This window comes from Loxodonta africana, chromosome 7, assembly GCF_030014295.1.
Source record: "Loxodonta africana isolate mLoxAfr1 chromosome 7, mLoxAfr1.hap2, whole genome shotgun sequence".
NCBI lineage: Eukaryota > Metazoa > Chordata > Mammalia > Proboscidea > Elephantidae > Loxodonta > Loxodonta africana.
In genome coordinates, this window is record NC_087348.1 from 132,698,784 (window position 1) to 132,724,213 (window position 25,430).

General features: G+C 44.1%; 1 protein-coding gene across 2 annotated transcripts; it reads left to right on the forward strand.

Moving 5' to 3' along the window:
- Positions 1–24,640, forward strand: LAYN (layilin). Of its 2 annotated transcripts, none has more exons than XM_003415622.4 (7): positions 1–128; positions 3,814–4,111; positions 13,691–13,848; positions 18,189–18,221; positions 19,018–19,107; positions 21,671–21,773; positions 23,997–24,640. In XM_003415622.4, exons 1-7 carry the CDS (start codon positions 44–46, stop codon positions 24,355–24,357), a joined length of 1,128 nt encoding a protein of 375 aa, XP_003415670.1. In that variant the 5' UTR covers positions 1–43; the 3' UTR covers positions 24,358–24,640. The 2 variants fall into 2 exon arrangements, with proteins under 2 accessions (XP_003415670.1, XP_010593750.1); XM_010595448.3 differs by lacking the exon at positions 1–128 and adding an exon at positions 441–720.
- The last annotated feature ends 790 nt before the right edge of the window (positions 24,641–25,430 follow it).

Genomic DNA, 25,430 nt, shown 5'->3' on the forward strand with positions numbered 1-25,430 from the left:
GGCCGTAGCGCCCCGGCGTCCAAGGGGACTTCGGAGCCGGGCCATGCAGCCGCGAGCCGCGCTGCTGGCCGCGCTGCTAGCGGTGCTGCTGGCTGGGCTGCGGGGCGCGTCGGTTCGACTGCTAAGCGGTGAGTGCGCGCGCTGGGGCGGGGAGTGAGGCGCTTGGCGGGCTGGGCTGATGCTCCCGCTGCACCCCAGCTGCTGATGACCCTCTCCGGGTCGCCGCGCCTCTTCTCTGGCCCTTTGCCAGGTGGGAGGGGGCGGCACTGCCCGCCCCACTCCCCGAGTCTGCTCTCTGGAGCCCCGTGCTTCCAGGGGAGCAATCACCCCGCGCCTGCCCAGGGTTCCCGTGGCTCCCCAGTTCCCTGCGTATCCCGGAGCGCGCAGAGTCCGATCCCGGTATAAGATTGCGGAGGGCCGGGAGACGTAGGCTGGAGGGACAGTGGGCAAACTTCGCCGGAAGGGCTCACCAATTAGCTCCCACGTCCCGCCCACTGGGGGAGGCAGCCCCGGAGGCGTTGGGAGCAGTGGGAACCTTGCCTGTTACTACAGTTCGCCTCTTGGGGGAGGATGGCTGGATCCAGTGCCTGAAATGAGAGCGCTTAGAGATCGGGAAAGAAGCCTAGTTAGGGCGGACAAGCCCCGCCTGACTCCCGGCAATGACTCTGCTTCCTTTCTCTTGTCGTTTCACTGTAGCCCCAGACTTGGACCTCGGAGGAGGTACCGTGTTCTGACTTCTTGCCTTTCCAGTTGATCTGCATGCCGGGGCGGGGAGGTGGGGAGATGTCCATGCCCCTTTCTCAGGCCTGCATCGCGGGCGCCGGCAGATTGGCAAAGAGGAACGCAAGAAGATGGAAAAACTTCTTCCACTCTAGTTATCCCCGCTCTTGAAACTGAGTTAAAGAATCTAAAGTTGGTTTCAGGATGGGGGTAGGGTGTGAGGCTGTAGAAGAGGAGGGTAACCGAGTTAAGCTGCTTCGATTAGAGCTACATAGGCTCTGTCCTTGGTCGAGGGATGGGGGGGCGGGGGGGATGGTGGGGAGCAGAAGACCCGCCCGCCTTTCCCCTTCCTGCGAATGAGAGGACACATCCTGAAACAGGGGGACCAGATGCGCCCTCGGGCCTCCTTCCAGCTCTGGCTCTCGCTGGTACCCTCCAGGTGACTCGGAATGTGAGGCCAGGCTGCAGGAAACTCGCTAAACGTGTTGTTTCCTTTGACAATTCTGAAGTGCGGGCTGCCAGTAAATTCAACTCCAGCGTCTGTTTTGCAGGTGGCCGGGTTGCTGGGTTCCTCTTCCTAGTCCTTCTCCTTCCCTCTGCTGCTAGATTTGGGGCCCCCTTAAGGAATCACTGGGCCCTGGTGGAGCAATGGTTAAGCGTTGGGCTGCTAACCAAAAAGTCATAGTTCGAATCCATCCGCCAGCCGCTCCTTGGAAACCCTGTGGGGCAGTTCTACTCTGTCCTATAGGGTCGCTATGAGTCGGAATCGACTCTACCACCGCAGCCTCCTCCCCAGGCGGCTCCCAGCCGCGGCCTCTCCCGCTGGTGGTCCCCAGCCTCTCTGGATCACCTCTTTGGTGAGAATGTCCTGCTTCGTGAGATCTCCAGTTTAGAGTTTCTCCCTATTAGCGGCAACAGTGGAAGAATCACAAGGAAAGGGAAAAGATGCAAACTGCTATTACTTGTTACTTATTAGAATTTCTGTACAGAAGTGATGAGAGAAATCGAAAATAAAGATAGATTCACAGGAGCTTTTTGGATTATCTTTGTGTGCCCTGTTCCCATTTAGCATTGATAATGCAGTTAACTGTGGCCTTTTGCCCTGTATTCAGGAGAGTATTGGGAATAATGAATGCCATATGGTTCCTTGCATAGCTGCAAAATAAGTTAGGAAAACGAGAACATTCCAGGAGAGCTGGAAAGAGGTTTCCCCAAACCAAATCCCTTATCTCTCACTCTGCAGCAGCAATTTACACCCACAGCCCACAATTCGGCTCTCAAATTGCAGGGACTACTCCCCTGGTTGAAATTTGGTTTTCACTTTTGGACACTTGGCTTCAGAAACAAATGCTGTGTGCTCCTGTGGGATAGGAATTGGCCTTTGTTCCTTTATTCCCAGCGCCTAGCACAGTGCCAGGCACAGAGCCTATATTCAAGAAATGCCGATGGAACAAAGGAGTAATGAGGCTAATATTTCTGGTGAAGCAAGACTTCAGTCACCCAGACACAAGTTAGAGCGGTGTCTTCTGGTGAATGGTTTATTATATTCACCCCTCTATAGAAACCCCATTCATTTGTCTGAGATGGTCTTCAGCCCTTCAGTTGTCAGTCAGCTGATACACATTTCACGGGTTCCCAGTGTAACCTGAGCCTGGGGTGGAGCTGGAGTGAGTGGTATAGTTCAGTACTTACTGGCATGACGTTGTAATTAGATTGGGGTTCTAATGCAGGTGATGCTGTTGATAGCTGTGTGACTTTATCCAAATTACTTAATTCCTCTGAGCCTCAGTTTTCTCATCTGTAAAATGGGGCATAAACAATACCTACATTGGGAGTTTATTATGAGGATTAAATGAGACACAGTATATATGTGAATGTAAAGCCCTTAGCATCCAGAACACCCAAACCCATGGCCATCAAGTTGATTCCGACTCATAATGACCCTATAGGACTGAGTGGTACTGCTCCATAGTGGTTCCAAGGGTGTAATCTTTATGCAAGCAGACTGCCACATTTTTCTCCAGAGGAGCAGCTGGTGGGTTCAAACTACTGACCTTTTGGTTAGCAGCTGAGCACTTAACCACTGTGCCACCCGAGTTCCTGCCCTTAGCGTAGTTCCTGGCATACAGTAAGAAGTCAGAAACCTTAGCTGTTATCTAGGAGCCCTGGTGGCACAGCAATTAAGTGCTGGGCTACTAACCAAAAGGCCTGTAGTTTAAACCCACCCAGCAGCTCCACGGGAGAAAGACCTGGCGGTCTGCTCCTGTAAAGATTACAGCCTAGAAAACCCTCTGGGGAGTTCTGCTCCATCACTTGGGGTCTCTGTGAATCAGAATCCATCAACAACAGCAGATATTATCTTTAGGCAAGGGCTGACTGTCAGTAGAAGACAACCTCATGGATCTGATACTGTTAGCTTCTGTTTACACAACAGACTAAGTGAATTCTCAACCCTGCTACATAGGAAGAAGGTTCCAGGGTGGAGGAGGCCACACCCGACTTCAGATTGTCTCTCTGAAGGAACCACCAGAGTTATTTACTTTAAGCCACACTGTCCCCTGAGATTTCCTAATGGCATGAAAGACTTACTTGTATGTCTTTAAGTGAAATCATAACTCTTCATCTACCTCTTTTTTAAAGGATAGTCCAAAATGTCCACTTAATGAACCAAAACCAAAAAACAAACCCAAACCCACTGCCATGGAGTCAATTCCGACTCACAGCAACCCTATAGGACAAGGTAGAACTGCCCCATAGAGTTTCCAAGGAGTGCCTGGTGGATTTGAACTGCTGACCTTTTGGTTAGAAGCCATAGCTCTTAACCACTGCACCACCAGGGTTTCCAATGGAACTGAACAGGTATTGAAACAAAACATAGAGTCCCTACACAATAAAGGCATCAGAGTTTAAATCACTGCACCTCCATGCTGGAAGGGGTACTGATTTGCTCTGGGAACCGTAACTGACACAACAGTCCCCTAATGAGTAATCAGGATTCCTGCTCAGCCATACTGTATTCAGATACCTGCAAAGCATCCCTGCCCTGGTGTACTTTTTGGGATGCTAAAACAAGTTGACTTCTTTTTTCTCCAGGGCAGCCAGTCTGCCAGAGAGGAACTCAGAGGCCTTGTTATAAAGTCATTTACTTCTATGATGCTTCTCGAAGACTGAACTTTGAAGAAGCCAGAGCAGCCTGCAGGAGGGATGGGGGCCAGCTAGTCAGCATCGAGTCTGAAGATGAACAGAGACTGATACAAAAGTTCATCGAAAACCTCTTGGCTTTTGATGGTGATTTCTGGATTGGGCTCAGGAGGCGTGAGGAGAAGCAAAGCAACAGCACACCCTGCCAGGACCTTTATGCTTGGACTGATGGCAGCACATCAAAATTTAGGTAAGTGTGTGGAATCCACAGCAGCTGACTCACTTGACATAACTCAAAAAGGAGGCAGGCGGGGTATATGCCCAAAAGAGTAGAAAGCAGGGATTCAAACAGACACATGCACACCAATATTTATTGCAGCATCATTCACAATAGCCAAAAGGTAGAAATGACTCAAGTGTCCATCACCAAATGAATGGATTAAAAAAACATGGCCCAGTCCATTCTTATTATTTGCAGTAGTTATGTTCTATAAAGTCTCCCAGAACACTGAATTAGCAAATACTGAGTCAGCCTTGTTCAACCTCAGTTGGATATGTCACAAAAGGTGACTCAAGTTCCCCTCACTCTGCACACGCACATGTCCGTGAATGCATAGCAGATGACCACAAGTATTGATTTTGAGTTTACAGATAAATTTTAGCAACTAGGCAAATTTTCAAATATGGAATCCATGAATAATGAAAATCGACTGTATATACTATATATGTATATATATCCAAAAACCAAACCCGTTGCCGTCAAGTCAATTCCAACTCATAGCGACCCTATTGGACAGAGTAGGACTGCCCCATAGGGTTTCCAAGGAGTGCCTGGTGGATTCGAACTGCCAGCCTTTTGGTTAGCAGCCGTAGCTCTTAACCACTATGCCACCAGGGTTTCCATATATACATGTAAAAAAAACCAAACCCAGTGCCGTCGAGTCGATTCTGACTCATAGTGACCCTATATAGTGGAATATTATTCAGCCATAAAAAGGAATGAAGTTAAATGCCACAGTATTACCACTACAAGTGGCCATCTAGCCAATTCCAAATCATGGCGACCCCATGGACATCAGAGTAGAACTGTGCTCCACTGGGTTTTTTCAGTGCCTGATTTTTCCTAAGTAGGCCTTTCTTCCAAGATACCTGTGGGTTGACTCAAACCTCCAACCTTTCAGTTAGCAGCAAAGTGCGCTACAACACTAAAAAACCAAACCCCAGCAACTCTATAGGACAGAGTAGAACAGCCCTGCAGGGTTTCCAAGGAGCAGCTGGTAGATTGAAACTGCTAACCTTTTGGTTAGTAGCCAAATGCTTAACCACTGTGCCACCAAGGCCCTGCTACAACATTATGCTCAGTAAAATATCTAGAATAGGCAAATTCACAGAGCTGGAAAGTAGATTAGAGATTACTGTGAGCTGGAGGGAAGGAGGAATGGGGAGTTATAGCTTAATAGACACAGAGTTTCCGTTTGGGACAATGCCAGGTGTCTGTCAGTTTGTCATACTGTGGTGCCTTTCATGTTGCTGTGATGCCGGAAGCTATACCACCAGTATTTCAAATACCAGCAGGGTCACCCATGGTGACAGGTTTCAGCAGAGCTTCCAGACTAAGACAGACTAGGAAGAAAAACCTGATGGTCTACTTCTAAAAAAATTGGGCAGTGAAAACCTTAAGAACAGCAGCAGAACATTGTCTGACATACTGCTGGAAGATGATCCCCTCAGGTTGGAAGGCATGCAAAATATGACTGGGGAAGAGCTGCCTCCTTGCAGTAGAGTCGACCTTAATGACGTGGATGGAGTAAAGCTTTCAGGACCTTCATTTGCTGATGTGGCGTGACTCAAAATGAGAAGAAACAGCTGCAAACATCCATTAATAATCAGAACCTGGAATGTACGAAGTATGAATCTAGGAAAATTGGAAATAGTCAAAAATAGTCAAAAATGCTGAGCGAAATTAGTCAGAGGCAAAAGGACAAATATTGTATAAGACCACTATTATAAGATCTTGAGAAATAGCAAACCTGAGAAGAACACATACTTTTGTGGTTACGAGGGGGGGAGGGAGGGAGGGTGGGAGAGGGTTTTTTATTGATTAATCAGTAGATAAGAACTGCTTTAGGTGAAGGGAAAGACAACACTCAATACATGGAAGGTCAGCTCAATTGGACTAGACCAAAAGCAAAGAAGTTTCCGGGATAAAATGAATGCTTCAAAGGTCAGGGGAGCAAGTGCGGGGGTCTGGGGAACATGGTTTGCGGGGACTTCTAAGTCAATTGGCAAAATAATTCTATTATGAAATCATTCTGCATCCCACTTTGAAATGTGGCATCTGGGGTCTTAAATGCTAACAAGTGGCCATCTAAGATGCATCAATTGGTCTCAACCCACCTGGATCAAAGGAGAATGAAGAACACCAAGGCCACACGACAACTAAGAGCCCAAGAGACAGAAAGGGCCACATGAACCAGAGACCTACATCATCCTGAGACCAGAAGAACTAGTTGGTGCCCGGCCACAATCGATGACTGCCCTGACAGGGATCACAGCAGAGGACCCCTGAGGGAGCAGGAGATCAGTGGGATACAGACCCCAAATTCTCATAAAAAGACCAAACTTAATGGTCTGACTGAGACTGGAGGAATCCCGGCGGCCATGCTCCCCAGACCTTCAGTTGACACAGGACAGGAACCATCCCTGAAGACAACTCATCAGAAATGAAAGGGACTGGTCAGCGGGTGGGAGAGAGACGCTGATGAAGAGTGAGCTAATTATATCAGGTGGACACTTGAGATTGTGTTGGCAACTCTTGTCTGGAGGGGGGATGGGAGGATAGAGAGAGAGGGAAGCTGGCAAAATTGTCAAGAAAGGAGAGACTGAAAGGGCTGACTCAAGAGGGGGAGAGCAAGTGGGAGTAGGGAGTGAGATGTATGTAAACTTATATGTGACAGACTGATTGGATTTGTAAACGTTCACTTGAAGCTTAATAAAAGTTATTAAAAAAAAAATGAAATGGAACACATAAACATTGATATCCCAGGCATTAGTGAGCTGAAATGGACTGGTATTGGCCATTTTGAATTAGACAATCATATAGTCTACTATGCTGGGAATGACACCTTGAACAGGAATGGTGTTGCATTCATCGTCAAAAAGGACATTTCAAGATCTATCCTGAAGTATAACGCTGTCAGTGATAGGATAAAATCCATATGGCTACAAGGAAAACCAGTTAATACAACTATTATTCAAATTTGTACATCAACCACTAATGTCAAAGATGAGGAAATTGAAAATTTTTACCAACCTCTGCAGTCTGAAATTAATCAAACATGCAATCAAGATGCACTGATAATTACTGGCGATTGGAATTTGAAAACTGAAAACAAAGGAGAATCAGCAGTTGGAAAACATGGCCTTGCTGATAGAAACAACGCCAGAGATCGCATGGTAGGATTTTGCAACACCAATGAGTTCTTCATTGCAAATGCCTTTTTTTACAAAATAAATGGTGACTATACATGTGGACCTCGCCGGATGGAATACACAGGAATCAAATCGACTACATCTGTGGAAAGAGACAATGGAGGAGCTCAGTATCATCAATCAAAACAAGGCCAGGGGCTGACTGAGGGACAGACCATCGATTGCTCATATCCAAGTTCAAGTTGAAGCTGAAGAAAATTAAAACAAGTACAAGAGAGCCAAAGTACAATCCTGAATATATTTCACCTGAGTTTAGAGACCATCTCAAGAATAGATTTAACTCATTGAACACTAATGACCGAAGACCAAACAAGTTGTGGGATGACATCAAGGACATCATACATGAAGAAAGCAAGTGGTCATTTAAAAGACAGGAAAGAAAGAAAAGACCAAAATGGATATCGAAGAGATTCTGAAACTTACTCTTGAACATAAAGTAGCTAAAGTGAAAGGAAGAAATGATGAATTAAAGAGCTAAACAGAAGATTTCAAAGGGCAGTTCAAGAAGACAAAGTAAAGTATTATAATGAAATGTGCAAAAGCCTTGAGTTGGAAAACCAAGAGGGAATTACAAGCTTAACATTTCTCAGGCTGAAAGAACTGAAGAAAAAATTCAAGCCTCAAGTTACAAAATTGAAGGATTCTACAGGAAAAATATTGAATGACATAGGAAGCATCAAAAGAAGATGGAAGGAATACACAGTCACTGTACTAAAAAGAATTAATTGTTTATCATTCATCCATCCCAGGAGGTAGCATATAATCAAGAACTGAAGGAAGAAGTCCAAGCTGCACTGAAGGGAATGGGAAAAACAAGGCTCCACGAATTGACGGAATACCAATTGAAATGTTTCAACAAACAGATGCAGCACTGGAGGTGCTCACTTGTCTATGTCAAGAAATTTGGAAGACAGCTACCTGGCAGACCGGCTGGAAGAGATGCATATTTGTGCCCATTCCAAAGCAAGGTGATCCAACAGAATGCAGAATCGAACAACATCATTAATATCACACACAAGCAAAATTTTGCTGAAGATCATTCACAAGTTGTTGCAGCAGTACATTGATAGAGAACTGCCACAAGTTCAAGCCGGGTTCAGAAGAGAACGTGGAATGAGGGATATCATTGCTGATGTCATATGGATCATGGCTGAAGGCAGAAAATACCAGAAACATGTTTACCTGTGTTTTATTGACTACGCAAAGGCATTTGACTGTGTGAACCATGACAAATTATGGATAGCATTGGAAGAATCGGAATTCCAGAACACTTGATCACGCTCATGAAGAACCTGTACGTAGATCAAGAGGCAGTTGTTCAAACAGAACAGGGATACTGAGTGGTTTAAAGTCAGAAAAGGTGTACATCCAGACTGTATCCTTTCACCATACTTATTCAATCTGTATGTTGAGCAAATAATCAGAGAAACTGGACTATATGAAAAATGTGGCATCAGAATTGGCGATACGCAGATAACACAACCTTGCTTGCTGAAAGTGAAGAGGACTGAAAGCACCTACTGATGAAGATCAGACTACAGCCTTCAGTATGGATTTCACCTCAACATAAAGAAAATAAAAATCCTCACAGCCGGACCACTAAGCAACATCATAATAAATGGAGAAAAGATTAAAGTTGTCAAGGATTTCATTTTGCTGGGGTCCACAATCAACACCCATGGGAGCAGTAGTCAGGAAATCAAATGACGTATTGCACTGGGCAAATCTGCTGCAAAAGACCTCTTTAGAGAGTTAAAAAGCAAAGATGTCACTGTGAGGACTAAGGTGGGCCTGACCCAAACCATAGTATTTTCGATTATCTCATATGCATGCAAAAGCTAGACAATGAATAAGGAAGACGGAGGAAGAATTGATGCCTTTGAATTATGGTTTTGGTGAAAGATATTGAATATACCATGGACTGCCAGAAGAATGAATAAATCTGTCTTGTACAGCCAGAATGCTCCTTAAAAGCAAGGATGGTGAAATGTCATCTCATGTACTTCAGACATGTTATCAGGAGGGACCAGTCCCTGGAAAAGGACATCATGCTTGGTAAAGTAGATGGTCAGCAAAACAGAGGAAGAGCCTCAAATAGATGGATTGTGGCTGCAACAACGGGCCTATCCATAACAATGAGTGTGAGGATGGTGCAGGACCAGGCAGTGTTTTCTTCTGTCGTACATAGGATCGCCATGACTCCAAACAAACTGAACGGCACCTAACAACACAACAACCACAATAAAATTTTTTAAAAGGAGGCAGGCTGGATCCATGGTAACACATCAGTGAGGAAGAGAAAGCCCAGCTAAGCAGAGCCCTGAGAGGGTAGTAGCACTGGGATAGCCACTGACCAAAGCAGTACAGTGAAGTTGGTGGATGCATCCTTGATATGGGCCCATCTGATGTCCAAAATGCTTTTTTCAGGTGGATGCAGCCTTGTTTTGATACCCACAGGGCTTAAATACAGTGGTTCTAACTATCAGGCCTTTTAGACTAGGACCTCACTGAGAGATTGAAGTTCTATGGGGCTGAGACCCAGAATAAGAGTCCAGACTTCAGGGAAATCTGATAATGGGCAGAAAATCAGAGTCAAGATCTGCCTCTATGGTTTGGCCAAGAGTGGGATCTACAGAAAGGCTACAATTTAGAGAGTCCTCCTAAATCCACAGTATCAGGACTTTACACCCACCCTGCCATCATAGCATTGCTGTCATCCCTCCCTAAGAAATACAGTGAAATAGACAAACTTGACTTACAACATTTTTAAAACTCTGCACTTCAAAAATATCAAAATTAAAAGGCAGACATAAGACTAGAAAAATACAACAAACCTGACAAAGAGCGGTTATCTTTTTATGACAGAGTTTATATAAATCAATAGAACACTAAGACTCCAAAAGATAAAGGGGCAAAAGACTGAACAGACAGTTCACAAAATAGGAAATCAAATTGGTAAACAATCATACAGAAAAAAAAATTTATCTTGTTATCAATCAAAAGAATGCAGGTTAAAATACCTTTTTTTACCTTTTACATTTAAGGCAGCATGTCATAATCTGTCCACCATTATGCTAATGTCCACCCATATGCTAATCAGATCCATATCTTTATATAAGTTTTGGGATTAGCTCCTCCAGGATTCTGGTAGATCTCTACCTAGAAGAAAGTAAAAAGAGTAAGGTTAGAAGTATGAACAGCAGTGCAGCTGGTCTCAGGGTCACAACTAACGCTCATTGGCCTCCTTCCTCTACCATCCATTCTAGATCTCCCTCACCCTCTGCTGGTCTCAGTGGCTTACCTTGTAGCATGACCCACTCTCATCTATCACTCTCATCCCTGAGGAGTAGTAAATCTCATGGTCAAGTGCCTATTCCCACATCTCCTTTGCTATAAAGTAGGTCCCTTGGTTTGATGAGATGTTCTTTGGGATTCTGTGCTGTAGATCAAATACCTTTAGATAGTTGTGCTGGTTAAGGCCCTAAGGTCAGATATGTGTCTATTCCTGTCAAAATAAATCATTGCCCCTTTCAAGGTGAAAGGCATTCAGTGTTGTGAACTTGCCACCAAGTGTTGGGTTGGTGCTGTATCAGGAACTCAGCATCGACCTCTGTTGCTAGCTGAGACTGTTGGGCTCAGGCTCATCCCTGCCGCCATGACTACTCTGTTCGTGCATCTGTTGCACCAGCACTGGGGTGGCTGATAACAGGCTGGCTGGGTCATTTGTCTCTTTGGTTGTTTAGTGCCTCTTCCATAGTAGATGTTCTCTGGTGAGCTTTAACATGAGGTGGAAAGATTCTCTTCCTTTATGCCCACTCCTTTATGTCTATTTATATCACTTAATACAAGCCCTCCTTGTCCCCAATCTTCCAGTCTTTCTCCTGGTTTTTGCAGCAATCGATCAGACTAGTGAATTAAATACAGCTGTGATGGGGAGCAGTATCCCTGCATTCTCCAGGTCTTTAAGGGTGGCATCTTCCCCTGTTTTTGATTTGCTGTCTTGCTGGGGGTGGGGGAGAAGGGAGTGGAATTTCAGAGACTTCCATTGGCCTTCTCCACTATGATAGCTCTTACTCCACGGTCTAAGGAACCAATGTGGGAGTATACCAAATATGTATTTGTGTATTTGGGGACTGGGGAATGACCACTGGGCGGGTTCTTTTGTGAGCTGGACCTAGACCAGACTCCACTTAAGAACTGGCCCAAGTATGTCCCCTCTCTAACAGAAGCCTTGATGATACTTCATGTCTTCAGGTATCAATGTCAACTTGCAGGGTAATATTTGGGTATACTCCTTTCCCCAGTGTACAGTTGCCTGAGTGAATGACCGTAAGTCCCTTTTGGGGAAGAATAGGGGAGACCATTACCATGTTCACCTTACTTCTGGAAACCTGGACTCTCCCTCTTATCAGTGCGTTCTGAGTCTGAAAACTGGCTCAAGTCCTGAAACTATGTACCAAGCATAATATTCCATCCATCCATGAGATGAAATAACATAAAGCCATATAAGGCCAGTGTGGAGGAGAACAAGGCAAGTCAGGGCAGAAGGCCCTCCAGTGGTGTTGAAAAATGGGCTAGAGGTAACTAATGATGTACCAAGCCCAGCCTTTTATCATGCTGGCAAATTCAACCCAGTGGGAGCAGCAAAGGATCTTCCTTTTGGTAGACAGCAACACAGGACTCAAGCCAATCCAAACTGAGGTGCTACCAGGAGGCCTGTCTGTTAGCTGCCTCCTTCCTGAGGAGGGGCTCTGACAAGAGCTGGGCAGAACTGCAGGGCCCAGCTAAACAGTCTGAGAACCAGGGCAAGATCTGAGCTCCAGAGGGAAACTGGACTCAGGGAGGGGAAACCAGGCAGACTGCAAAGCCAAGCCGTGAGCCAACTTATGGAGTGAGTGCTCGCAGCACTTAGAGCTGTATGGGATCCCAGGCTTTAACCTGACACCCACATATCCAACCAGGTGGTTGTCATTGCTGGTTGCCACTGAGTTGGCTCAAGCTAGCGCTGACTTCATGTATAACAGAACGGAACACTGCCCAGTCCTGTGCCATCTTCATGATCATTGCTGGGTTTGGGCCCATTGTTGTGGCTAGTGTGTCCATCTCGTTGAGGGTTTCTCTTGTTTTTGCTGACCCTCTGCTTTACCAAACATGACGTCCTTTCTGGGTCACCCTCTACATATGCCTTGCAAATGCATCTGGCATTTGCCTCCAGATCCGTTAAGGGTTTTGAATTGGCTAGAAGCCCAAAGATTCACTCGGCTGGGGGGTTCCAGACTTCTCCATCATAACTGGCTTAAATCTAAACTTAAAATGATTTTTGATCTGTCCCTGAAGTCTTTCTGGCCTGTCCCCAGTTGGTCTTTACTGGTAAGATGTCCAAAGCAAGCAAGACAAAGTTAAAGCATCCTCACTTCTAAGGAGCATCAAGCCTTATGGCAGTGCCACTTAATTCCCCTACCACTGGATGGCGGAGCTACCTGAGGTATCCTTTCAGGGAGCTACGGAGACAAAGGTAAGAAATCTGACAGCAGAGGCTGATGGGGGGGGGGAAGGGGTGTAGCATCACCAGCCTGCTCAGGTGGAAACAATCAAAAATTCTAAAAAGACCTAGTGAACCTCCACTGAGACAAGAGTCCCCACCCCCTCAGCTGCTTTGACAGCCTCTGTGTTTTGGAAAGTCTTGCTTAAAAGCTTGAATTTCCCCCTACTTAACCACTCAGCTGCTAACCGAAAGGTTGGCAGTTCAAACCCACAAGCCTGCTCTCGGGGACAACTATGTGGCAGTCTGCTTCCGTAAAGATTACAGCCTTGGAAACCTTATGGGGCGGTTCTACTCTATCCTACAGGGTTGCTATGAGTTGGAATGGACTAGACAGCAATGGTTTTTTAGGTTTTTTTCCCTCAGGATTAGGAAGGCAGTTGTGATTGAAGCATGTAGAGATGGGAGCAGGGTAAGCTCTGGATGAAATAAGTCATGTCTCTTCTCAGTGCAGCTGATACCCCCCGCAAAAGGGAAACAAAACCCAATTATCAAAAAGCAAGAAAGAAATCAGATCATCCAGACTGCCCTGCTAGTTGCTTTTTCTCATAATTACTTTGCAGACGTATTTTCCTCCCTGCAAAGAGGTTGTGGTAGATGTCAGATGATTGATTGTGACGTCCACAGACATCCATAGAAAGCATGTGGTTCTACTTATTGGCAGTCCTTCAATCCCTCCCTTACTATATATCATGTTCAGAAGCAGACTCTGAAGTTCATGGCTCGCTAGAACCTGATGGGGAAGTCTTGGGGTATCCTGCCCTGTTGCCTTCACCGTTGACGCCTTTCCTGCAGGAACTGGTACATGGATGAGCCATCCTGTGGCAGCGAGGTCTGTGTGGTCATGTACCATCAACCGTCAGCACCTGCCGGCATCGGGGGCCCCTACATGTTCCAGTGGAATGATGACCAATGCGACATGAAGAACAATTTCATTTGCAAATATTCCAACGGTAATGAATCTTCTCCAAGCTACGCGGCTGAATTCTCAGCCTCTTCTCTCACTTCATAAGCAGCTGCTCGTACCAAGACTTTGTTATATGGTCTCTCTGGGAAAAAGCTTGTTGCAAATGCCAGCAATGTTAAACATTTGCAGCTCTTGTAAAGGGAAACGTAGTGGCACTTCCTCAGTGAGGAGTAACTCTAGCAAAGGAGAGGGGCAAAAATTGCTGAGATAAGGGATGGGGAAAAGTAAGGGTCTGGTTTATGTATGATAAAGCAAGAATTATTAGAACTTTCAGGACATAATAAGCCCTCTACATGGACAACCCCAAATTCCTATTCTCTCTACATGTAAGGTTTGCTGTAGGAACCTGAAATAAAGAAGAAATATGAAAGGATGCTGACCATTGCTCCTGCAAGTCTTCTAATGGCTATATGAGATTATTTTCTGGGGCTTTAAGGAAACAGGAGGTAGATGGTAGAATACACGAATTTCACCAGCACTGGACGGAGACAGCAAGGACTTCAATAAGCAGGCTTAAACTCCCCAGAGCACCGTCTAAATATGCCTGGAAAATCCAACTGGCATTTGCTTCCAAATCTATTAAGGGTTTTGAACTGGCTACAAGCCCACAGTCTCATGCAGCTGGGTTTTCCCAGATTCCTTCATCCTAACTGGTTTAGATCTAAACTTGAAGTGATTTTTGATCTGTCCCTAAAGTTTCTCACCCCCTTGAAGGCAACTTCTTGGCCCCAGATCTGCATTCTTTCCTGGCAGGCATAGCATGACTTGTTAGTTGTATCTCATTTGGGACTAAATAATGGTGTCATTTTTAAATTGTTTGCATTTGACTGTGGTTTTGCTGCAGTTTTGCTGCTAAGAGGTGTTTTTCCTCTTCACCCCCTCAGGTGCATTCTTCTCTCCAGTGGCCTGCCTCTCCCTACTATACAGAGTTGTCTCTGCAGGGAGAGAGCAAAGGCCTGGGCTGGCTTAGCCTTTTTCAGAGCAGTGAAAGCAAGGAACCTGTTACAAACTGGCTTTCCATCATTACATTTTATTAGCTTTATGACTTAAAACTGCAAACATTTTTTGAAATGTGAAATTTTGAGTTTTGTTTTCATAGCTTTTTCTTTTGGGACTTTGAACCTATTTAGTTTTTTGTTTGTTTTTCTGCTTGTTTGTTTTGTTTTGTGGATCATGCTCTGTTGCTTCTGTTACTGCCCACTGTAGTTTTTCAAGAGAATGCTCCCCCTTTGTAATGCACATTGAAGTATGCAGAAGTAAAAGACCATCATATCTGTGACTTACTCTCAGAGAAAAAACTAGATAGCGTCTTAGTCATCTAGTGCTGCTATAAGAGAAATACCACAAGTGGACGGCTTTAACAAAGAGAAATTTATTTCTTCACAGTAAAGTAGTTTAAAAGTCCAAATTCAGGTGTCAGCTCCAGCGGAAGGCTCCCTCTCTCTGTCGGCCTTCTCATCAATCTTCCCCCAGACTAGGAGCCTCTTTGCGCAGGAACCCTGGGTCCAAAGGAAGCGCTCTGCTCCTGGCACTGCTTTGTTGGTGGTATGAGGTCCCCAACTCTCTGCTTGCTTCCCTTTCCTTTTCTTTCTTGAGAGATAAAAGGTGGTGCAGGCCACACCCCAGGAAAACTCCCTTTACATTGGACCAGAAGGTGACCTGAGTAAGGGCGGTGTTACAGTCCCACCCTAATCCTCTTAACATAAAATTATAATCACAAAATGGAGGACAACACAGAATACTGGGAATCATGGCCTAACCAAGTTAATACACACATTTTGGGGGGACATAATTCAATCCATAACAGATAGATAGATAGAAAGGTAGGTAGGTAGGTAGGCAGGCAGGTAGATGGATAGGTAGGTAGGTAGCTAAGTATGTAGCTAGGTAGCTAGGCAGGTAGACAATGAATAATTAAGCAAATGAGTGTGGTAAAATGATAACATTTGGGGGATTTAGGTGAAAGATACATGGGAATTCTTTGTACTATTTTTGCAAATTTTTATAAATCTGAAATTATTTCAGCTTAAGAAGTTAAAAAATAAGCTCCTCTGGGAAGGCTTCCAAAACAAGAAACCAATCCCACTGCTGTCAAGTCGATTCCAACTCATATCAACCTGTAGGACAGAGAAGAACTGCCCTATAGAGTTTCCAAGGAGTGCCTGGTGGATTTGAACTGCCAACCTTTTGGTTAGCAGCCATAGCTCTTAACCACTATGCCACCAGGGTCCCTCAAAACTAGGCGAGGTAGCCCTGCTATAAGAATCACAGCATCACACATTGTACTTTAACTACCTACTTACAAGTTTGTCATGGTTGGCATGAAGTCTGGAAATAGAATGTGTCTGACCAATTATTGACTGCATTCGAGGGCTGCCCAGCGTGGTTCCAACAGGATGGCATACCATCATCCCATTACTCCAGAGTGGCAAAGGGCTCGTTGACTGACAATAACTAAAGCTGGGTTTGACAATGTGGCCGTGTGGAATGGGCTACGTGCTACCCAGATTGGAACCCCTTGATTACTTCTTCTAACCCACTAAAACCCACTGCCGTTGAGTTGATTCTGACTCATAGCGACCCTATAGGACAGAGTAGAATGGCCCAATAGAGTTTCCAAGGAGCACCTGGTGGATTCAAACTGCTGACCTCTTGGTTAGCAGCTGTAGCACTTAACCACTATGCCACCAGGGCTTCCTTGCTTCTCCAGGGGTGTGTTAAAAGTACAGGTGGAAATTAGAGACAAATCATGTGAAGCAATGCCTCACAGATGCACGTGCAGGGATTGATGGAGGTGCTGCGTTAATGTGCCATGTGTGTTGCGATTCTGCACAGTGGATTGAATTATGGACAGACAACAAAATGAACAGATCATGCCATGTCATTGAATATAAACCAAAAAACCAAATCCGCTGCTGTCGCGTCAATTCCAACTCTTAGCAGCCCTACAGGGCAGAGTAGAACTGCCCCACAGGGTTTCCAAGGCTGTAAATCTCTACAGAAGCAGAATGCCATATCTTTCTACCTCAAAGTGGGCTGGTGGGTTCAAACCTCTGACATTTTGGTTAGCAACCAACCACTTAACCACTACGCCACCAGGGTTCCTATCATTGAGTATACTATGTATTATAATGGAATATCACAAAATTAATATTAATTAATATTCTCCTGTATTTCCAGATTTTATGGCTATCCTGTAGAGTATAAGCTCTGGGACTATTTCTCATTAAGGATTGTATCCCCACTGCAGTTCATCTCCTTCGTATTTTAATTTATTTGGTTCAAATCTCAATTCAGCTACTGTTTAGCTGTGAGATCTTGGGTAAATTACTTAATCTCCCTGTACCTCACCTTCCTTGTGTATTAAACCACAGTAATAATAGCACCTACTTCATAAGATTGTCAGGATTAATTGGGTTTATTTTTATAAAACACTTAGAATAGTGCCTATCATATAGTAGACAATTTGTGTTTTGGTTTGTTTTTTGAAATGAATAGTGGATGTGCTTCACCTCTACACATACGCGCACGCGCACACACACACGTGTGTATGGGGAGATAATTAAAAGTTCCTATCCTTTCTGAATAAGACTTGAGAACAGGCTTGACATCCTGGCCTTAGGACTGAGATTCCTAACATCTTACCCTTAAAGACCCTGTTCCCATGAACCCCAGAGCATCTGATCAGCATAAGAGACTCCCTGCCAACACAAGGGGTTAACACAGTCCTATCCAAGAGCAAAGGCATTGGATATAGGTTGTCTGTGCAACCTGACTTTCCTGAGGCTCTTTGAAATATCTAAAATAATTCAAAGTTCTCAGTCAGCAGCCCCTCAACCACTTCCATTGCTCAGAGATTAGTGTGTGTCGTTCTCTAAAGCATCCCCAAAACAAACTGATAAAATGTTCAGGATTTGCTTTAAAATAATCCAGGCCGGAGGTGGAGCTATTACTGAAACTAGGTTCACCACTTGTCGATGACGGTTGAAGCTTCTTGATGGGTGCGTGGAGGTTCATTATTATCAGTTGTTCTATTTTTGTGTGTATTTGGAAATTCTCATATTTAAAGGCTTTAAAATTCATTTTAAAAGGAAAGCCCCCAAATAAAGCTGGGAGAAAGCTGGTCAGATTCTGGTATGTCTCCTCTGGTCTTTGTACAGAAAAGATTCTTTTGATTAACTAACCCAGTTCCTGGGACCTGCTAACACTGGATAAAGTTTCTTGGGATGACGGGATGAACAAACAAATGAATTCTGTGTTCACGTCGATTTTATTCAGATGGCCTGGAAATGTAATTATTTTCGGTTTTGTTTCTTTCTACCACAGAGAAACCAACAGCTCCTTCTACAAGGCCTAGAGGTAAGCCTGTTGTTTGAGATTTGGGTTAATTTGGGTTGTTTCCAAGCATGCTAACTGAAAGTTTGGCAGTTGAAGTCCACCCAGAAGCACCTTGGAAGAAAGGCCTGGCAATCAACTTCAAAAACCAGCCAGTGAAAACCCTATGGAGCACAGTTCTGCTCTGACATACATGGGGTTGCAAGAGTCAGAATCAACTTCACAGCAATTGGTCTGGATTTTGGTTCTTTTCGTAGATTTAGAAACATATATTCTTTAAACCAGATTATTCGACAGAAATACCATTGGTGTTAACCAGACGATTTGGACAGGTGTACACCACACCCAGCCATGACGAGTAGTTCATTAGTCTCAGTCTCTGTAGTATTTTTGCTGTTTCTCTCAAAGCTGAAAAAGCAACAGTTGCAAATTCAGTTTGGGATATTACTTGTCATTATTCACAATATGAAATGAGTAATATCATCTAATGAGACAGGAAGTGAGCCAAACTGATAATTTATGGTCCTAGCAGTGAGTCACTGGCCCTTCCCCATGGCACCTTGGTATTTTATGTGTCCAGTGCCAGCTGCTTCTTGGTTGTTTCATTACCTGATCCTTGGCAGCAAGGGTCTCACCAAAAAGATGAGGACAATGAAAGCTCTAGGGCAGAAAATCCGACCCGTTACTTTTCTATCTTTATAAACTGCACTGGTCGAATTGCTGCTGCTTTTCTGCATCCCAGCTTGGCACTGGTAGGACCTCAGAGAACACCTGGATTATGACGCTTTCTCCAGGTTCCCAATCTGTGTATCTCTCCCAGGTGACAGAACAGAGCCAGCAACCCAGCAATCCGTAATTCCAGAAGACACACAGAGAGAAGATGCCAAAGAAACATTTAAAGAAAGCAAAGGTCTGTGCCAAACCCTCCTGGGACAAAGAGATAATGGAACTCTCCTGATTACACATTGCCCGTGGTTAATATTCCCTACTTTGTTCTTTCCCACAGCTGCTAAAAGATGGAACTAGACATAAATATCCGTGTCTTTGCAAAAACTGCATTAAATGTTAGGTGTCATCAGTAAAATGTGCAAATGGCCCTAACCTAAGGCAATTAGACTAGACAGGAGGTGAAAAATTGGCATGAAGCTAGAGCCTGGGAACCACCCAGAGGGGGAGTGGTAGGGGCATGGCTGAGAAAGTGGATACAGAGAAATAAGAGCAGAAAGACCCAGTCATGATGCATAACATCCATGACTAACAGGCATCCATAATACCCTTATGGGTTCGAATTAACCACAGCAACTCCAAAGACTAGATAGGAACCTTAGGGGGCAGTGAGTTTATGTTAATGGGAGAAGAACAGCTCAGAGAAGGAGGGTGAGAATGGTTACACAATTCAAAAAATGTAATCAATGTCACTGAATTGTGTACATGTAGAAACCGTTGAATTGGTGTATGGTTTGCTGTGTATATTTTCAACAACAACAATAAAATAAATAAGCTTTTTTTTTTAAAAAAAAAAGGCATCCATGAAACAAATAGAGGAAATGGACAAAACATTTTAAAAGGTAAACCATAAAAGAGGTAATAAATTGGAGCGCTAGACATCTGGGTCTTTATCACTCGGTGACTTTAAAAAAACACTTAATTTCTCCGTGCTTCCTTTTTTTTTTTTTTTTTTTCGGTTTAATCATTTGCAAAATAGAAGTAATATTTTTTTTTTCTGTTTAATCATTTGCAAAATAGAAGTAATAATACTTTTCTTACCTACCTGAGAGCATGACTGTGTCCCTAAAATGGAATAGGATATAATATGTGAAAATGCTTTGAACAAAGATGACAGTGCTAGCAAATGTGGGGAGCACTTTTATTGCTCATTGTTATTATTGGCCGTATTTAAAGTGTTCTTGGGATTTTTTTTTTTTAATAGTTGTCAGGTTTCAGCCTCACAGAAATACAAGGCAAAGGCCTCTGGATGGTTGGGAATCTTGGATCAGTGGGAGTAGGAAGGGTGTCAGTTCTCAATCCTTGACTCTCCCTGGAGCTTCTTGAGGGAAAATTCTCTGGTTTTAAGCTTTAAAGGGAGGACATTGATGGTTCAGTGGTAGAACTCTCGCCTTCCATGACGGAGACTCGGGTTCAATTCCTGGCCAATAAGCCTCGTGTGCGACCACCACCCGTCTGCCAGTGGACGCTTGTGTGTTGTTACAATGCTGAACAGGATTCAGTGCAGCTTCTAGACTAAGAAGAAAGGCCTGGTGATCTACTTCCAAAAATCAGCCAGTGACAATCCTGGGGACCCCAACCCTCCGACGGAGCCCAGCCCCCCGACGGGCCCCAGCCCCCCGACGGGCCCCAGCCCCCCGACGGGCCCCAGCCCCCCGACGGAGCCCCAGGCCCCCGACGGACCCCAACCCTCCGATACACAGCCAGTCACAGAGATGGTGCGGGCCGGGCAGCATTCATTCCATCGCACATGGATGGGGTCTCCAAGAGTTGGGCCGACTCAGTGGCAGCTAACAAGTTCTAAAGGACCAACATGAAAGCAGACTTCTAAGAGTTCTTCACAGTCTCTGTTCATGAATTCAGTTAGTCTTAAGCAAAAACAACGGGAAGGTTTTCCAGTCTATTTCATGTGCTTCTTGTGGCCTTCTCTTTCCTAGAAATAATGCTGAGACTTCTGGTTTGCTTTCTTTTTTCCTCCCTTTCCCCACCCTTGGGAACCACAGTGGCTGTCCTTAGAGGTAATAGCATCAACACAGCCCTAGCAGCCCTGTTTTGCTAAGGGAGAGTAAGGACAAGAAAAAGAGGGTGTCTTTCCTTTCTGGGGAGGGAGAGATATTTAATTAACAAAAGTGGCCTCCTGATATTTTGCAAGAGACCCAAAAATTCAAACTTATTCACACTATTGTTGTTGCTAAGGAGCCCTGGTGGCACAGTGGTTAAGCATGGCTGCTAACTGAAAGGTTGATGATTCGAATCCACCAGCCACTCTGGGAGAAACATGTGGCAGTCTGCTTCCGTAATGATTACGGCCCTATGGGGCAGTTCTGCTCTGTCCTGTAGGGTCACTAGGAGTTGGAATTGACTCGACAGCAACAGGTTAGGTTATCGTTGTTAGGTGACAGCCAGTCAATTTCAACTCATAGTGACCCTGTGTGACAGAATAGAACTGCCCCATAGGGTTTTCTAGGCTGTAATTTTTACAGAAACAGATTGCCAGGTCTTTCTCTTGCAGAGCCACTGGGTAGATTTGAACTGCCAATCTGTTTGGTTAGCAGCTGTATGCTTAACCATTGTGCTACCAGGGCTCCTTATTCTATTACCTAGGATAATACGACAGGTAGAAAACGCTCATTTATTGATGCTAGAAAACTCTTTGCTCACTGAAAAACTGCATTTATCTGTTTCCTTCCAGGAATGTGCTCACCTAAAGTATCCGTAATGCTGTGAATGTGCATTTTTCTTTACAGAAGCTGCCTGGAATCTTGTCTACATCCTAATCCCCAGTGTCCCCCTTTTCCTCCTCCTTGTGGTCACCACAGTTGCATGTTGGGTTTGGATCTGTAGAAGGAGGCAAGTAAAACCTGCATCGTGTAAACCTTTGTGTCTCTGCATAAAGGGCATTCTTTGAGATCTGGACATTGCCCTTCTCACTTAATTAAAAGCCTTGGCAGCTCCAAATATATCACCATTGCTGAGCTGACAGCACATTCTCTGACGGACTCAAGGAATTCGCACGCACTAAGTGTTTTTGTGCCTCGTTGTGACTAAGAGAGTGAACTGCCATTCTTTAACTTGTGTGTGCGTGGAAGGTTTTAAATGACACAGGGGTGAACTGTGTTATTCACCCAGCAAAGGGCTCTTATGAGTGTGTGACCTCACTCAGAAAATTCTTGTTGCATAAGTGAGCAAAGAAATGAACGGAGAGCCAAATGGAACATAACTGTTCCAACACATTTTGTTAAATATATGAAACTAAACCACTTAATTCAAATGAAATAGCCAAAATCGTTTTAGATGACTTTTCTTTTAATCGAACACACAAGCGTTGATTGCTACGATAAGTAGCTTAGAGCACTCTTTTTAGAAGCTGGGTTGTGTGCCACCATTTTTAGTCAAATCTAATTTAAGATGTGAATCCTTTTGGTTACCGATTTAAGATGAAATGGTAAGATTCTAGTGTAGGACTGACCTCATTTAATAATCATTTCCTTATAGAATTTTTATAAGAATTAAAGGAGTTAGTGCATTCAGAGCTGGCATACAGCGAGCATTCCAAAAATTTTAGCTATTATTATGATTTTTTAAATTAATTCCTTTTACCCTAAAATGTAGAATTTAGTTCAAAATATTACAAACTCATTTTCCAACTGCTTACTCTGCAGCTGGTTCTTGATTTCCCTCTGTGAAGCCACCTGTTTTGTACCTTACCGGGGTTTGGTAATCGTGACTCAGAAGCTGGGGGTCTCTCTATCCCAAAACCAAAACCAAATCCATTGCTGTCCAGTTGATTCTGACTCATAGCGACCCTATGGGGCAGAGCAGAGGTGCCTCATAGGGCTTCAAGGCTGTAAACTTTACAGAAGCAGACTGCCACATCTTTCTCCCATGGAGTGGCTGATGGGCTCGAACCATCGACCTTTCAATTAGCAGCTGAGTGCTTTAACCACTGCACCACTAGGGCTCTTCTGTCTATACTAGGGATTTTTAACCTTTTTTTCTGCAATGGACCCCTTTGGTAGTCTATGAAGCCTAGGAACTCCTTCCCAGAACATTTTTAAATGCATAAAATAAAATACATCAGATTACAAAGGAAGCAATATTCCATATAGCAAAATATTTCCAAAAATGAATTTGGGATACAGTAATACACGTGCTTCTTTATTAATGCCTTTTTTTATTTAGTAGTAGGTATAATTATTGTAAGGTCCCTGGGTGGTGCAAATGGTTTGTGTTCAGCTACTAACCAAAAAGTTGGCAGTTCAAACCCACCCAGCAGCGCTGCGGAAGAAAGGTCTTGTGATCTACTTCCATGAGATTCTAGCCATTGATGACCCTATGGAGTGCAGTTCTGATCTGACACACATGGGATCGCCATGAGTTGGAATCAACTCAACAGCACCAGGTTTATAATTATCATAATTGTGAAGTAGAGATGATATTAAAATATATTTGAAGACATCTATGATAATGGTGACAAGATATGAAAGTATCTGTGACAAAGCACCCACAAAACCCATTGCTGTCAAGTCGATTCTGACTCATAGCAACCCTATAGGACAGAGGAGAACTGCTCCATAGAGTTTCCAAGGAGCGGCTGGTGGATTCAAACTGCGACCTTTTGGTTAGCACCCATAGCTCTTAACCACTGCACCACCAGGGCACAGATATTACTAATTCTAGTATGGCTTACTTTCTACATTCATGATTGAAGGATATGTTAAATTTCAACAAGAGGTGAGTTTTTGTTTGTTTGTTTGTTTTAATGTGATATGTTTCCCCCAACCATTTCCGTCCATGGGCCCTTTAAGGGTCTTGTGGACCCCAGGGTCATTACCCCTGGGCTACATTCTGGCAACAGCAAATGATAGATCCACAATCGTTTGGAACATAACAACACTTTCCTCTGGTTTGTTCTTTCCACTCCAAAGCCGTAGCCTATAAACTGAGTAGGTAGGAAGTGCAGCTTGGTAAGGCTGCCTAGAATTACTTCCTCTTGCCTGAAGAGACAAGCACAGGGTCGTTCTCAATCCCCTTGTGGCTAAAATGCTCAGCTCTGGTTTACTTTTCCCCTAGAACACGGGAGCAGCCATGCCGTAGCACAAAGGAGCAACACACTATCTGGCCATCTCCCCACCAAGGAAATAGCCCAGATCTGGAGGTTTATAATGTCATAAGAAAACAAAGTGAAGCTGACTTAGCTGAGACCCGGCCAGACCTGAAGAATATTTCATTCCGCGTGTGTTCAGGAGAAGCCATTCCTGACAACATGTCTTGTGACTACGACAACATGGCTGTGAACCCATCTGAAAGTGGGTTTGTGACCCTGGCGAGCACAGAGAGTGGATTTGTCACCAATGACATTTACGAGTTCTCCCCAGACGTAATGGGAAGGAGCAGGGAGTCTGGATGGGTGGAAAATGAAATATATGGTTAATAGAATGCATGAAAAAAAAATTGAACAAGAATGGGAAAGAAAAAAAGAAACAGAATTCTATTTTCTACAAAGGAAAAGCTCAGAAGCTCTACAAAAATGCTTAGCTTGGTGAAACTCTCAGATAAGGCCTTGGGAGTGAGCATGTGATCCCCACTGGCATGTGATCCCAAAGTTTTGACGGCCCCTTATTCCAGCCTCTCACCCAGCTCGACCTTATAAGAAAGCACCTTGCTCAGGGTCTGGCACGCAGTAGACTATCAATAAATGTTGATTGTATTGATTATGTCTGCCTTTCAATGGACAGTGTTATAATTGGTAGGGATAAGGGTTGTGATGTGGAGCTTGGGAGACCTACCTCTGGGTTCTGTTTTTCTTGCTCTGTACGGCAGCACACGTAATCATAAAGAGACAGAAATTACAGCATTGTGTGTGTGTGTGTGTGTCTGTGTGTGTGTGTGTCTGTGTCTGTACATATAAAGAATTTACAGACAGATGAAATGTATTATCAGATAAGTCCTTGGGTCTATCCATTCAACAAGAATTTCCTGAATACCTGCTATGCGCCAAGCTCCATGCTAGGTGCTATGCCTGACATAGACAAGTTTCAGGTGAAGACTTAGATAAAATTGGATTGTCCTTTACATGCATGTTCCAATACGGCAGCTATAATGCTCTCTATTGTTTCTTATTTTATTCATTCACTCACTTATTCAAAAGGTTTTAAACACCTTCTTTGTGTCAGGAACTACACGGGGTGCTAGGTATTATTACGGTGTTACAGATTGAATTATGTCCTCAAAAAGATTTGTTGAAGGCCTAACCCCTTTTACCTGTGCATATGATCTTATTTAGAAATGGGGTTGTTGCAGATATAATTAGTTAGGATGAGGTCATTTAGGTGCACTTGAATCTCTTCATGCCTGGGTCTTTATAAAAATAGGAAAAGAGACACGGCGTTAATGTCCTGATTTTGATGATTGTTATGAATTACGTGAGAGAATGCCTTGTTTGCAGTAAATACACATTAAAGAATTAAGGGTTGATAGGACATTGGGTTGGCCACCTACTCTCAG